Source organism: Sprattus sprattus, assembly GCF_963457725.1.
Source record: "Sprattus sprattus genome assembly, chromosome: 5".
In the NCBI taxonomy this organism is placed as follows: Eukaryota; Metazoa; Chordata; class Actinopteri; order Clupeiformes; family Clupeidae; genus Sprattus; species Sprattus sprattus.
The window spans coordinates 43,413,880-43,430,227 of NC_137924.1; the positions used below are offsets into that span (position 1 = coordinate 43,413,880).

At 41.2% G+C, this 16,348-nt stretch overlaps 1 protein-coding gene across 1 annotated transcript; it reads left to right on the plus strand.

Moving 5' to 3' along the window:
• The first annotated feature begins 6,835 nt into the window (after positions 1-6,835).
• slc3a2a (solute carrier family 3 member 2a) lies at positions 6,836-12,047 on the plus strand. Its single transcript, XM_080838695.1, has 9 exons — positions 6,836-6,911; positions 7,581-7,772; positions 7,881-8,071; positions 9,072-9,245; positions 9,708-9,799; positions 9,909-10,051; positions 10,466-10,775; positions 11,149-11,217; positions 11,506-12,047. Exons 2-9 carry the CDS (start codon positions 7,591-7,593, stop codon positions 11,851-11,853), a joined length of 1,509 nt encoding a protein of 502 aa, XP_080694821.1. The 5' UTR covers positions 6,836-6,911; positions 7,581-7,590; the 3' UTR covers positions 11,854-12,047.
• The last annotated feature ends 4,301 nt before the right edge of the window (positions 12,048-16,348 follow it).

Consider the following 16,348-nt stretch of genomic DNA (forward strand, 5'->3'; position numbering starts at 1 on the left):
AGTGATGCAATGTTTTTAACGACCTGTAAGTTCACACATGAGGTTTAGGGGGTTTTTGTCGACTATACTGGTAGGGTTGACCATGAAAATGCATGTCATATTGAAGCAAATGAAATAGTGAAATATTTAATCGTGTTTCTGCCTTTTATGTGTATTGATGGTGTCATCTGCAAATCTAATCCCATACACTGTTCCTCTGTCAAATTCGGCAAACTGCTCCTCTCAGTTCTCTAGCTGTCTGTTCAGTATTTACATTCATTAACTCTCTGGTGTTCGTACACAGTCCTGGCTTTGTGAAAGGGAACGTCCATGAAATGAAGACTAACTAAATGGAAATTTACATTGAATACAAACATATTATCAAAAAAATTGGAAAACTATAATAACCTTATATTTAAAGAAAAGAAAAGGTTTTCAAAGGCCTAATATAACTGATATCATATTTTATGAAAAGTTTTGGCAGTATACTTAGAGGTCCGGAAGGAAAAACTGGAACAAACTGCCGAACGTAACTGTGTACTTTTCTTGTAGCCTACACACTTTTCAAAAAATATAAATATAATATAAATTCTTTAGTTTTTATAATTCAGAACATCCTTCTCTGACCTACATAGGCTGATGTGAAAGTCCTTTATGTACTGTAGTCTATCTACAGGAAATGTTCTCCAGTTGCCCCTGGGTAAAGCTTGTTGACACCAGCCTTGAATTTCTAATCATCACAAGTTGACATATTGAACCTTAAGTCATAGCCGTGAATTATTTTGGATTAATGTACAAAACACTACAGACAGTTTGTGAAACAAATACAACATGCTTTTAACATACCTCTTTCACATCTTCAGGCCTTCTCTTTGACACAAACTGTGGACAGAGATGGTGAAGAGTTAGAGTGAGTGGGGGACTTCTTACCCACCCCCCAACTAAACAATAAAGGAGCAGGGGGAGGCAAACTCGAGGCATCACGAGGTGCACCGAATCATGCTAGGGAACAATGCGTTATTAAGACCGACTTACAATTTTAGCAGCAGGCTAATGTAAGGTATTAACCATGTTAATGCATGAAAAATAAAAGAAAGATGTATTATGCAAGCTGAAAGTGACAAGAGTTGAATCAGGTTCCAGGGTCATAAACCTGAGAACCTGCTTGAAAGGTTAAGTTGACCATCAACAGAAATCAGGACATGCTGCATGATTGCAGTATTTAATGTAACACTTACACCAACAAGACGTTACTGATCAGCAAGTTAACTTACTGTAGCAAAATAATCATTGGTATCATGCATTTATGTTAGCAGTACGATGTAGCTAAACGTTAATAGACTGGACTGACCCTCGCCAAAACTTTATATTCCGTATGTCCTTTCTCGTGGGTGCGTGTATCGGTGACGGAAAAGAACCGGTGATACTCCTCCTTTTCCTTCCTGGACATTGTTCATTAATAAGTGGATGAAATAATAATAATGTAGCAGTTAGCAACGGCAGACAGACAGGCGTGCGCCGTAGCCGACTGTCACTGGTTGTGTTTGGGTTTCTGTCAGGGTTACTTCCTGTTTGGAATAACGCGTGCGCAGATCCAGAAGTTCACGCCTCCTTTACAACACAACGAGAGGTCTGGGGTGAGGTGGGTTGCAGGTTGCAAAAGATGTGGCAGCAGGCCATTTATCCAAGTTTCCTCTAAACTTTTTCTATTGTATTTAGTTGTGACAGTAGTGTTTAGTTTAATTAAGTTTATATAATTATTTTAACAATAAATGTTAGATTTCAAATGTCTAGTTGGATTTTCCACATCTAACATTAGACTATTAGCAATTTATTTAAGCCTTTTAATTTAGGTCTCCCACCCACACGCACACTTGCTAATACACAAGAGCACTGTATGTACACATAGTGTATTCATTAATATTAGTTCAGTTTTAGTATGTAAGTACAAACAGTTGCCCTCTGAGGAAAGACCATCTTGACCTTAAGCTTAACGGCCCATGCCCTTGCCATTGGCTTCCTCTGTTGTACAATGTAGCCTAAAAGACAGTAATTGCTGTTAGACTGAAGTGATGCAAAGGGATTTTTAACAAAACATAATTTTGCATAAAAGAAAATTCTGTGAACATGAACATGAGTCTATTGTCTCTCACACCTGGCAGAATTTGTTTGTTTACTACTGACATGTATCTTGTATCTGTACGTATCAGACTATTAAGTCTGCTGTAGGGATGATGTCACAGTTGCTGCTTCCATAATTTTACTTAATATATATGGAAACTAAAACATAAAACTATATTTAAAATATGAGAATAAAATATTAAAACGTACCAGATTGTGCACCTCGGTATTAATGTCCATGAGGAATTGTTGGCACCCTCATCTAAGTACAAAACATGCTGTATTCAAAATGGACCACAGAGGGCACCGCCGACTCTAACATTTAAATACTGTACACAAGGACCCCTTTATAGTTCAGAGGAGAGAGTGCTGAATGGGAATGGGGTGGTTTTCAGGAGGAGGGTGGGAGGAGCTCTCCACAAAAAGTGGCCCAAAAGAGGAGGGGGAAAAAGAAACAATTCATGGGCTTTCAGCAGCAGCCACCTTTCTCAGTTGATCATCAGCACATACCAACTGCTCTGCTAACACGACCCCCATAATTCCCTGATAACACGACCCCCATAATTCCCTGCTAACACCACCCCTAATAATGCTCTGCTAACACGACCCCTAATACATCGTACAGGCTGTGGTGTAGGGAGAGTTTGTAAAGAAATTGGGGACAATGTACAGTACATCCACTTAATATCTTTTTATATTTTTTTAGCATATGAAGATGATTATGATATTAAAACTAAAAGCAGTAAATATCAAGTGAATGGAAGAAACAGGGAGAGATGGAGAAATTGGCAAAATAATACTCCCCTGTCCAGCCACCCAAGTATATCCGTGACTGCATGTGTGTTTATGTGCTCAATGGATGTTTCCGTTTTTGTGTGTTTAATCTGTGTCATGAGTAATAACTGAAGTAATAACGTTTGAATTAAACTTGCAGACTAAACCGCCCTCCCGGCCCTCTATGCTAAAATAGCTGCCCGAGGGCAGTGCAGCTCCAAAGGAGAGGCGCTGATTGTAATCCCTGTGGCCCTGGTGCCCCTCAAACTATTTGAAATTCTCCTCACCGAAGTCGCCGCAGGGGCCAACATTCTGTGCTCTGTCACGCGGGAAAACACTCCTACATTGTTCCCATCCTGAGAGAGAATAGCAGAGGGAGAATGAGTGTGTGTGTGTGTGTGTGTGTGTGTGTGTGTGTGTGTGTGTGTGTGTGTCAATGCGTGTACGCGTGTGTGTGTGTGTGTGTGTGTGTGTGTGTGTGTGTGTGTGTGTGTGTGTGTGTGTGTGTTTGAGAGCAAAAGAGAGAGAGAGAGAGAGAAAGTGAGAAACAAGGGGATCGAGTGCTTCATTGCCTAGCTCCAACTGGAAATAAGAGATGAATATTCAAAGGGGGTAGCCAGGAACAGACAGACAAAACGTGAGAGGGGAGATGAGGCAAGAGTAGAGAGATAAATGCGTGAGAGGGAACAGTGCAGTGTCCAACTGTAGAGCCAGAAGTGCAATGGTCAGTTAGTAGTGAGATGTAAGATAAAGTTGTGGGAGTGACAGTGAGAGTTCAGATTACTTACATAATCTAGCACCATACCCAACACACACACTCAGAGATAAAGACACCGGATTTCTGACACTGGGTGTGGTAAATTGTCTCTTGGCAGACTTGTTGAATGGACAGAGAGTTTTCCAATGTAAGAAGGACTTTTACTATTTTCTTATTTCGTACAATACTTAGAAAAAAGGACATTGAATCAAAAGTGCAGTCACTGATTCTGGCAAAAAGTAACATTTGAGCTCAACAGCCATACAATTACACCTGTCCCTTCTGTGCTCCTGAAGAAAGCCTTGATTGGCTGGAATTGTTCATGGCCCAGTCCGAGCCACTATGTTTCCCTTCTTCAGAACCAGGACTGTGTGCCAACACAGGACTGTAAGTGAGATTTTATGAGTGCACACTCTAAACACACAGATAGAGGACTATGAGAAGCAATTCACCGAATTTGACCAAAAAGAGATAGATCAAAAAATGAATAGATCAAAATGTTTTTGCATCATTATACTTAGTCATATAAACACAATATTACAATAGTGACATCAAGAAGGTATTGTTTTGTAAACTGATAAGCCCATGCATGAAAAGGGCGAAAACTCTCACAAAAAGACATGTTTCAAACCACCCCTCAATTCCCCCTTAGCTTTCATATTGTTTGATTTTTTTCATGTTTTTCTGTGTCCATGCTGGTCTTTGAAAATGAGTTCACAGAGGGGGATCATCCCCCTCCACCCCTAAAGCATGCTTTAGTCTCCACATAAACCCAGCAACCCCCTGCTGCACTGTGGGAAAAACAAGATGGGCCGCTTCCACTCAGAGCCTTTTGCTCTCCAAGCTGGATGGTTACTGTTGTTCGCTCAGGTCGGGTGGGGGAAGGCAGTCGTGTGTGTGTGTGTGTGTGTGTGTGTGTGTGTGTGTGTGTGTGTGTGTGTGTGTGTGTGTGTGTGTGTGTGTGTGTGTGTGTGTGTGTGTGTGTGTGTGTGTGTGTGTTTGCGTGTGTGGGGGGGAGGAGAGACAGACTGAGTGAGTAACAAGAGCGGGAGGGTTTTTGAAGTTATGGTACAGCTTCCTGAAATAAAACTACATAGCATACAAACTAAAACATAATACACTAACTAGATCTAGACTAAGAGACCACATTCATCCCTTTATGCAGGATTAGAGCTTAATTTGAGTTTGAGAAAAATCCATAATCAGTTACCACTAATCTTTTATAGATAAGAGCATAAGAATAGTTTTGTGTGTATGTGTAAGAGAGAGAGTGAGAGAGAAAGATATTCCACATATCTTTCTGCCAGCACTCCTGATGTGCATAAAGAAGAAAGCTTTTGTGTGCAAGAGTAGTAAATACCGACCACTGCTTAACACAATCACACAGCTGAGCTTAAGCATTAGACCACTTCAACTTCAACAACTGGCATTACCATTACATCATCTATCTGCCAAATCAGAAGTGCTTTTGCTCTGCTCTCCGTCATGGGTCCATGTTCTGCCAGTGCAGCTGTCTTTGCATTGACATTTGTTCAGCGAGGGCAAGAATAAACTCTCTTTCTCTCTCTCTCTCACACACACACACACACACACTTGTGTTTGTGTGTGTGTGTGTGTGTGTGTGTGTGTGTGTGTGTCATGTGGGGGACATATTCTGTAGTTCTTCTTGCCTGTTCTAGCCGGGAATAAACAATGTGCAGGTGGTGTTTTATGGATACAGCTGGAGTGGCAGGAGGCCCAAAATGGCTGCTGCTGGATGACCAAATGCCATTTTGTTAAAGACCAGAAGTATGTTTCTAGACAGACATGCAGGAATGCTGAAAATCATTAGGCTCCACTTCCATCCTGACCTAGTTACTGTAACTATACGTTGCTCCATTGATTTCTTGAGTATCACATTCATGCTATTTCATGCTTCTGGTGCAAACTTAACTCAAATCCAAAGATGATGATGAGTGTTTTCAACTGAATTGTAAGTCACGGTGTCCTTTTGGAAGTCTGGCACAGGTCAATGCAGTCTTATCTGAATAGGCTGCCGGCTTTCTCTGGCATCCTACTGTAACATCACCATGTCCAATTTTCTTTCTTTTCAGTGCATGGTGGACATAACTTATAATGACCTGATCTTAACTTAATGGAGGAGATCATGCCTTTTTCCTCATCTTTGCTCCTACCTGATCGAATACTGAACTTGACTTTGTCATATTACCTATAATTACTGACTGTATTAAGGACATATATTCCCTATTCTATTCTACAGGCATTTTTCTTTCACTACTCTCCACTACTAATGAAAACAGGTATATTATGTTTTTAATTTACAGTTTATGGCAAAGGCGATGACATGGGTCTATAGTATGCCTCTCCAGGCACACAGTTTAGCATTCTGCATCCATCTGATAAGTTTCAGTGATTGTGAAAGGTTACATGTAGATAAGGCGGTTATCACACACACAAAAAAATACAGTATATGCTGATTCAGGTTCTGTTGTTCTTGAACTTTGGCTTCGGCAAGGCATTTTATGACTGGTTACACAATGTACAGTTGTGTTTCTTGTGACAGCACAGTAATCATACAGCCATGAAAACTTTTCTCTATTCTGTTGGGCTTAAATATGGCTGTACTCAAACCAAACCTTCTTCCAAACATGGACTTGATATTTCTCTCACTTCAGTACCAGTTTCAAACATGCTCGTCTTAAGCCTTTTGCTTGTTTGAGACATTCCTGAACACTTCACGAGGATCAACCAGGGTGAAGCGACCAGTGTAGAGATCGAACACTATTGAAGCAGTCTAAGGGTCTATGCATGGCAATATGTGTGAGCTGATGAAAAATGCAGACCTATTGAAGGCTACGGAAATGAAAACATCTTACATTTTCAAGTGACTCGAGTGTGAAGTCTTTCTGCATTATAAGTCAAATGCAGTATGCCAATTCCCTTTCCTATCCCCTCATCCCATTCTGTCTGTCTGTCTGGTTGCCATTCTGTCATGAACATGATATAAGAAGGTTGTGGGGCTATACAAGTTATACGTGTGTGTGTGAATTCATTCTGACATTGTATAGGCAGAAACGTATTTCAGCACCTTAGGCTAGTTATGAGTATCGCCATAGTTCAGTAGGCGGAGCGTAAGTGTCAGAGTTCCCTGAAGTTTATAAATTGGATAGTTGCGGGGACGGGTGGTTTAACCTTGAGTTTGCAGAGGACTGACGCATTGGTAGCGGGTATTAAGTCGTCATTACGGAGACCTATATTCAAGTTATCCGTTTATAAAAAGGTAAGCGAGAATTTTGAAATAATCGTTACTTCGTGAGATGGACTGGATTATCAAAATGTTATTTTAACTAAGTAGAAAAAGATTAGGGAAGGTTCTTTGAATTGAAAGTGATGAGCAAACTGATGCATCAGTTAATAACAGTTCATTCAGTTATCCTAGATTATTGATTGCCTGCCAATTGATATTTTTTTTAGTTTGGCCAACAACAATAATACGTAGGAACATTGTCTGAAGTTATTGCCTGACGTTAGATTTGCCTGGCTAACATTACTCCCTTTCGAAACTCAAACAATTGCCAGGATTAATAAGCACATCAAAACACATAGCTAATTATCATCGCTACTGCGCAATTATTGCAAAGTTAGGTAGATAGTTATAGTTAGTAGTCTATAGATTTCAGAGTAAATTGGCTTTTATTCAACACCGTTTTGGGTGCTAATTTCACCACACCAGCACTGACGTTGGCTACCTAACATTAAGTTACAATGAATTTAACAATAACGTTGGCAACAGGTGAGAGCTCCCCGATATGACTATAGAGCGTATTTGTAATTAGCCTAAGGAGGAGGACATGGCTCATTTTGACGTGTAGGCTCAATTTTCAAGAGGATAACGAGTATTGTGTAAAGTGGTTTCATTCCAAAAATGTAATCAGCCATCATTATTCAGACTTTTCGCCATGACTAAAGACGTTGAGATGAAGGAAGTGGAGCTCAACGAGTTAGAAGAGAAACAACCGATGACCGGAGATGGTTCGGCCGAGAAAAACGGCTCCGTTAAGATTAAGGTCCCGGACTCCTCAGAAGTGAAATTCACTGGTCTGTCAAAAGACGAACTTATGCGAGTAGCAGGTACTGCAGGGTGAGTTCAAAGAAGCCTAAATCATGAAGGGATTGAAATTTACAACATAGTAGCATTAAAATGTAATGAAACCTATTATTTTCCCTTTAACCTATTATTATTTAACAGGTGGATTCGAACTCGCTGGCTCTTGCTTATTCTGTTCTGGCTCGGCTGGTTGGGCATGTTGGCCGGGGCTATCGTGATCATTATCCAGGCCCCACGTTGCAAGCCTCTGCCCGAGATGAACTGGTGGAATGAGGGCCCTCTGTACCAGATTAGAGATGTGGAAGCATTCGCAGGAGCCAAGGGCCTGGCAGGTTGGTTCATTTCCATCATTAGTCTGAATCTTCCATATGTTCAAACCTTACCAAAAGGACAGGGCAATTGTAAATGATGTGAAAAGGTAGGCTACCTGCACGCTGGTGTTAAATATGTAGCTATACATTTTGTAAGGAAAAAAGTTAAATAAGGCATTTGTTTTGTGTTGATGTGAAAGACAGCAACATATCCATCCGCCATGTTTACAGACTCTTCAATCAAATAAAATCATCAAATCAAACTTTATTTTTTACGGCGCATTTCATACCAAGAGGCAACACAATGCGCTTCTAAGGGGTTATGTGTAAATAATGACTAAAGTAGACATATAGTTAAATAAACAGAGCTGGGGGATTATAATATTTGTAATTTTACAGTACAACAAAGCATTTCCCTTGGTAAAATTTTAAGGTCAAGTATATTTTTTCCGGAACTGTAAAAAGGGAAATGTGTATAAAGCACAGCCAAGCATGTCTGTGTGCCAGCGAATCACATTGGAAGGCTGGTCAGCGCTTCAAGCCTGTCTTGTGACTGCCTCCTGCTCACATGCCACGTGCTAAGCTGACCTCTGGCGCTCATCTCCTTCCTCTTCTCCAGAGGAAGAGAGTGTGTGTGTTTGTGTGTGTGTGTGTTGGGGGCTCTCATTGGTTCGTGGCTGATTGAAAGCTGGAACTAAATGTTCTGAATGTCCTTTTATGACTAGATACTGATTTGTCCTTGGGAACCTTGCCATTAACCTGGTTTAATGATTAAAAATAATTGGCTGATGTTTTTTAACTCTTTCCCTCTCTCTCTTGTCTTTTGCTCTCTCTGTCTCTCTCTCCTTTCTCTAATTCTGTCTGTCGATCTCTTGTCTCTGTCACTCTCTCTGTCTCTGATACCGCCTTTCCTGCTTTCTTCTGCTGAGTTGCATTTTTTTTGTCTCACTTCCTTATTTTATTGTGGCAATAAAATCTGACAATTATTCTCTCTCCTGTCACCGTCTCCCCTTCTTCGCAGGAGTGGAGGAGAAACTGGACAGCCTGAATCAGTTGAAGGTCAAGGGCTTAATCTTGGGTCCTCTCCACACCGTTCAGGTCAACGAGCCAGCCACACTGGACCTGAACACCATTGACCCCAGCATTGGCACCCTGGAGGAGCTGGAGAGTCTCTTGGATCGCGCTCACAAGAAGGGTGAGGCCTCAGCCTCGGATGGCCATCCTCTGCGATGCCACGTCGTCATCTTTCACACTTTCACATAGTAATAACCATAATGATAATAATGACTTGATTTCACACACACAATCACACAGTAGTATGACAGTAGGTAGGATTGCTGGCTGTGCCCTTAGTCAGTCACTGGGAAACAATGCTTGCGATGCAGGAAAAATACATACTTATATGCCCCGACAATGACCTTGTATATAAAAATAACTTCTTGATCCTGGGTCCTGATAGTCCTAGCTAGCAAAATGCTTTCAAAAACACTATGCTAAAATAAACTCCCACACATAATAAACTACAGTATGGCACTTTTGGCACAAATTCAAATATTAACCAATGTCTAAAAACATTGACTAGCACTGACATTATGTCATATATTAAAGTTTTTTTTTTTTTTTTGTTATTTATGTTGTTGCATCTCTTTCTGTTCAGGTATGTCCATTGTTTTAGATCTGACCCCCAACTATGAAAGCAACGTCAATGAGTGGTTCAGTGGATTTGCCGATGTGGCAGACAAACTCAAGGTCAGTGCAGGCATGTAGAATTGAGCCAGGGGACAGGATGGCAATCCTGGCAGCTGTAGCAATTAATTGAGCTTGTGTCACTCCATTTCCTGTTTTTTTTTTGTGGCAGGCCGCTGCGGAATACTGGACAAGCAAAGGCCTGGATGGCATCCTGCTGCATTCACTGGATCGTGTTTACCCCGCTGACCCTGCCCAGTGGGAACCCCTGCAAGCTGCTTTTCAGGTGGAGATGATCGAAGGGGCCAAGAAAAGGTAGTTTTTTTTGTCTCTTAAGTTACATGTCTTCCCTGGACCTACACAAAAATAATCAAGCCTTCAGGCTTTCTGATTGGGAAAGTTCTGATATGAAAATAAATTAAGAGTCGGTTTGTGAAGTATTTAAATTTATCACCACAGCGCAGTTTCCACTGGTGTCCAGCTTGACTATAGTAAAATAGTTGCTAAGGGAAAATCGTGTCGTGCATCTGACACCTTGTGGTCAAATATCTATAGTCAACAGTGCCCTCTGCTGGTAATGCTTTATATGACACTCCTAATATTCAGAATAGGGGAGAATATTTTTTAGTGTATACAAGGCTGTGTTTAAATCTTTCTTTTTTTCTTTCTTTCTGCCTTTCTGTCTACTTCTCCTTCCTTCTTCCCGTCTTTCACCCTTCGTCCTGTTAGAGCTCTGATCGGTGCGGCAGACAGACTCGTGATTGGCGAGACGGAGGAGCTGCTGAATAGCACAGGCATTCACCTGCTGCTGCCCTCACTGAACCCCAGCGCCAGTGGCCAATCCTGGGCCTCCGACATCCAGTCGCTGTACTCCAGCAACCCCCAGACCAGCCTGGGCTGGTCCCTGAGCAGGGCCAACGTGGGCCACCTGGCCACCGCCGTCACACCCAAGCAGCTGCGGCTGTACGAGCTCATGCTGTTCACCCTGCCCGGCACGCCGGTCTTCAACTACGGCGACGAGATTGGCCTGGAGGACCAGGTGAGGAGAGGAGAGGGGGAGAGATTAACAGAGGGGAAAGAAAGAGAGAGAAGGGGAGGTGAGAAGGGTGTCACAGGGAGGTGAAGAGAAGTGGTAGGTGGAAACGTGTGACAGATAGCGTGTATGTGGGAGAGAAGAGAGGTTAGGGTCGAGGGGGGGGGGGGGGGGGTGCGAGCGGGCGAGATGAAAGGTTGAAAACAACGTTGTGGGCGAAAATGAAATCATGAAGTCAAGAGGTCTCTGACTGGAGCTCAAGGCTGTGAACTCTATTGCTCTGTTGGTGTGTTTGTCTTAGATAATGCCATTGGCGACAAAGCGATTCTTCCAAATGACATTCTAACATTCTCGTCATGGTGTGATGTTCTCTCTCTAGGGTTCCATTACTCCTAAAATGGTCTGGGACTATGAGGAGCCTGCGGATGAAAACAACGCCACAGCAAAGGTGCATGAGCGGCTCTGTTCTGCCATTGGAGCCAGTAACTGCCGTCACTCACATTTTAAAATACTGTGGCATTAATGATTTATGATGTTTCACTTTTATTCACTGCTGAGCCTTTCCATGTTGGCCACATTTCTAAGTCTGTATTTGGGCCATTTGCTTTCTCTCTGTCTGTTATTGAACTCCTTTTCTCTCTTTAACTGGCCCACCGTCTTTCTTTCTTTCTTTCTTTCTTTCTTTCTTTCTTTCTTTCTTTCTTTCTTTCCTTCTTACTTGCTTCCACACCCACAGGTATTAAACGCGGAGCTGAACTCTCGACGGGACTTGTTCAGGCAGCTGAGCGACCTGCGTGGCAAAGAGCGATCTCTGGCCCACGGCGACTACGTGGCCCTGCACAACGGCACCTCGTCCCTGGCGTACGTGCGCCTCTGGGACCAGAGCGAGCGCTACCTGACCGCGCTCAACTGGGGCTCTGCTGCCGTCACGCTCAAGCTGACCCACAAGGACCTGCCCGCGCAAGCCAAGGTCTGCGTCACCACCGAGCCAGACCAGCACGCCCAGGAAGCCATGGTGGAGCTGGACGCTCTGGAGCTTGGGCCAGGAGAGGCCCTACTGCTGACCTATCCCTTCTCAGGATAGGGTACAGGAGAGAAGCACACATAGGCAAACACGCATAGATGCAGGCTAGACATGTGTGAAAGGCACACAGAACTGCTAGATTCGGGAGAAGTTAAAGATATCTACTGGTGGGATCTTTTAAAGGTCTGAAATGTTACAAAAGGCTATTTTTAAATTTCAAAATGCGTAAGTTTAACTACCCCTTTAAAAAAGTTAGAGCGATTGAAGGGGAAAATGCAGCAATATTAATTTGCCGACTTTTTTACTGCCCTTGTACTTTCAACTTTGCTTTGGAACAAAGTTGGCAGGAGAAAGGCCTGTGTCACCCAATTGTACCAGAGGAAATAAAAAAAACTCACTGGCACAAATTATGTTTTTTCCGGCTTGTTTTCCTGTCATTGTTTGTCACCAGAATGCATGTTGATTTCGTGGTTTATATGTATGTGTAAGTGTGTGTGTGTGTGTGTATGTGTGTGTGTGTTTGTGTGAGTGTGTTTGTGTGTGTGTGAGTGTATGTGGGTATGTGTTCAGGCCTACAGAGGTAAGATGGTGTGTGGTACTGACTTAACGCAATGTGCCGTTATCTCTTATCCTCCCAAAGCCGGAAAAGAAGAATAGAGCTACAGGTGTGTTCAAGTGTGTCATTCACCACCACCACACACACACACACACACACCAGAGATTTTCTTTCTTTTCTACTTGAAAATCTTCAGAACTGTTTGTGTTCAGACCCAAATTTTCATCTGAACTACAATTGATTTATGGACATGTACATCTCTGTATCCCTTAAATAGTTTATAGGCTTATAAAACAGTAGAAAATGTTCTAACGCGTCTAGGTGCTGCGTAAAACCTGAAAAGAGGCACTAATTGAAATTAATATCTTCATAACTGTTCATGTTTACTAAGCATTAAGCAGTATATTTCAAACTATTTTCATCATAATTGTAATAATGCAAGCATATTGTTTTTATTCAATGGGATGTTAGATGTTCTGATTTATAAAATAATGAAAATGTAGAAGATTGTACATATTATCCTTTATCCTTTATAAACCCGAAGAAGCCAAATGTCGTAATTCAGCTATAAATGTTCATATGTACACATGCAGTTCCTGCTCGTGTGTGTGTACCACGTGTATGTGAGATCGTCGCTCTCCGCCTACCCATGCCGCTCCCGCATCTTGTCGCCTGCGTCGAGTAACGTTATGTGTGTGTGAACTTTCCCAAGTTCGGCAACAGCCCCCTTCACCACCGGTCTTACATCTGGAGGAGACAAACGACTGTGTTACAGTCACAAGAAGCCTCATTTATTATGTGTGATTAAAAAAAACAACTGAAGATTCAGATTGATGTAGTATATGTACATTTGCTGGTCAACGCCATATTATGCCAATGCCAATTAATTGTTAACTTTAACATTTCTTCCATATTTGCAAGCTTGACTGCTCCCAGTCTATGATATAAATGCTCTTTCATTAGTTTTAGACAAAGGCTCATTGATCTTTGAGGTAAACATGACACGTATCACTTTTGAAGTCGATCACCCACGACATGAAGCTGTTTATGTACATTCAACAAAATGGATGAGAAACCCAAAGCCATTTGGCTTCTATGACCCACTTAATGATAGCAGATCAAACCCTCTATTTATGTGAGTTTGTGTTTCTGTTGGGTAAATAAGATGGCAGTTTAATCGGTGTATGTGTGCCTTTGATAACCTGAAAACTCTTTTGTTCTTGATTTGCTAAAAGACGGCTCTCTGAAATTATGCATATGACTAAAAACGCAGGCCAAAGCCCTTATGAACCGCTGGATTGTTTGAAGATTCTCTTTGCAAGCAACACTTTGAGCGTCCGACAAATATTATCCCCAAATTACATTTTGCTATGACTGGTTGTAAAAACACAATATATTGATATAATACTGTTCTTCATAATATGATAGGCCTACATTTTATGCTTATAAATTGAAAAAGTTAAGATACCAGTGTTTATTGAATTACATTTAACTGAATTAAATGATTTTGGCTGTTTGACGGGAGTTTGGGATTTGCAGACATTTTCCTTCTGCCCTTCTTTTATAAAACATATTAATGTTGAATGCTTGCCTTTCTCAGTTCTTCAGATTAGTTGAATGTATCCATACGTGTCGCGTACGTTTTTGCTTAAGGTTGCCAAAGAGTTAATTAGAATGCATAGTCAACCTTGAATAAGGCAAATCTGCCAGGTTCCCACCGTCGGTTCACAATTCAGTCACTCGAAAGTCTTGACGCGTATATGCATCTTAGGCCTATAGCAGGGACGTGCAGTCATAGGAGGCAGGGGAGGCAGAGCCTCACCTGTCATTTTGAAAAGTAAAAAAAAAATATATAAAAAAAAAAAAAAAAAAATTGTATAATAATCATATATATTTATGTATTATAAAATAAATATTCATATTTCTCTAGTTATCTGTGTTACGAGTGTCATTTCTGCATGATTCCGATCATTTCGAGCATTTTTATTATCAAAATCGCTGAATTTGAGCATTTCCTGTTCCCAGTGATCAGCCAATGAACATTGGACGTGCGGTCAAGGGAGGCAGATGCATTGCAGTCTATGGGCAGGGTAGGCAGTGCCTCCCCTAGGATTGCGAAATCACTCCAAACTGGGTTTTACGCATGCGTGCGCAAGCGTAGAACCTTTTGAGATGAGCTGAAAACGCATTGAAAAATATTGCAAGGGAGGCACGCACTACCACGGATTCAAGAAGGGTGGCGAGCGAGAGGGCACTTGTTGGGTATATAATCTGACGTTGGATTTTCTTCTTCACTTCTCTACTTGAGTTTGACAGCGAAAATGGAAGATTGCATTGCTAACCTGAGGCATGTTGAATTAACTAAGAACGTTTAAGTATTTTAAGTTAACACAGTAGTATTACACATTTGCATTGGAGTATTTCACGTTTCCCAACGGGACTACATATTCATGCGCAACACGAACCTAAAGAAGCTAAAGGCTGTTGATGCAGGAAAGTTGCCTTGAAGTTGTGAGCAGACTAGGTAGGTGCTAATCCTGAGCTAAACTAGCCACTGACTGCATTCACTCAAGAAGAGGACAACGGATTTCCACTGATCTATACTGATAATCGTGAGTGGATTAATTTTGTTTCACCTCAAACTGACGGTTATGAGCTCCAACGAAAGTGCACCAACTTTAAATTATACTGGCCAGTAGAACATTTTGGTATTGTGTGCTATGTATGCGGTGTTTAACTGTTTACCTGTTAATATGTTGTGTAAATAAATATGGAATTGTTTTTTCGAAGCTGTCCGAGTTGGTTAAATGGTCATTTAAATTAGCATCCCACCACCGTAGTTATATTTTCTCCAGACAAAATGAAATGAGCCATATCATTGGTGGGAGGGCTACATACACTAGCTTGCAACTATTAATATCTTATTAATAACTCATCATAATACAATAAAAAAACAATCGTGTGAAAATAGTTCTGATCAGATGACAATTTTAAAACCATAGACATATATACATGTATATATACATTATATATATAGTTTAAACTAGAGCTCAAAATGACGTAATCACTTCCGGTTTCTGTGCCTCACCAGCTCCGAACCTCACTGCACGTCCCTGGCCTATAGGTTATCGGTCCAGTCATATGGACTATTTGGAATCAGTTATTTGGACATGTAATGATTGATTGCATTTGTAGGCCTACATTTTATTTCCTCAATAGCATTCCACAAATTATCATTTTATTTCCTCAATAGCATTCCACAAATTACCATTTCCAGACTGCAATTTTAAGTATAGGCTACAACGTGCGCATGATCTTTTGGTTTTAACAGTTAATAAATGTTGCCAATGTAATATGCTTATTCAGTGGTGTAGTGGTCCCTGGAGAAGTGGGTATACTGTACATTTTGCTATTTTTTTAAGCAGCCCATACAGCACAGGATAAACGCCCTGTTTTGAGAAGTGGGTATACTCAATGCTGACTGAAAAATAAGTGGATATACTCCGTATACCTGCGTATACCCTGGACTACACCACTGTGCTTATTTCCATCGGCGTCCAAAGGCTACAGGCTACTGAAGACTTCCTGTCTGAGTGATGGTGTCTCGGCAGGCTATAAGGAATGTATTTCCCGGATATATGTTTTATAATAAAAGCTGTTATAAATCAACTAGGCTATCTCTAATCGCCTGGGGCTGAGGTTTGGATTTTAAATGTTTTTAAGTGTAAGATATTAGAACTCAGTCTATTTCATAATGAAGTGAAATGAAGGACATTTCTTCTTGGAATTATGGATAATTGCTCATGTTCTATGTTAATCCATTAATTACGTATCAAATAGGTCCATTAAACCGTGTATAATTAAAATAAGCGGCCACAAAATTGTAAGAACAACTGTTTCTGTAATCATACTGTTGAATATTTGATCAAATGTTATAGGGGGGTGATTTACTACCGAGCGTACAGTAGAGTTCTGGTAAAACACAGCACCTCGTCTCGC

Coding starts and splice junctions, on each gene's coding strand:
- slc3a2a (XM_080838695.1), top strand. CDS start 7,591: ATGACTAAAGACGTTGAGATGAAGGAAGTGGAGCTCAACGAGTTAGAA. Junction 9,800..9,908: donor ATGTGGCAGACAAACTCAAG/GTCAGTGCAGGC, acceptor TTTTTGTGGCAG/GCCGCTGCGGAATACTGGAC. Junction 11,218..11,505: donor AAAACAACGCCACAGCAAAG/GTGCATGAGCGG, acceptor CCACACCCACAG/GTATTAAACGCGGAGCTGAA.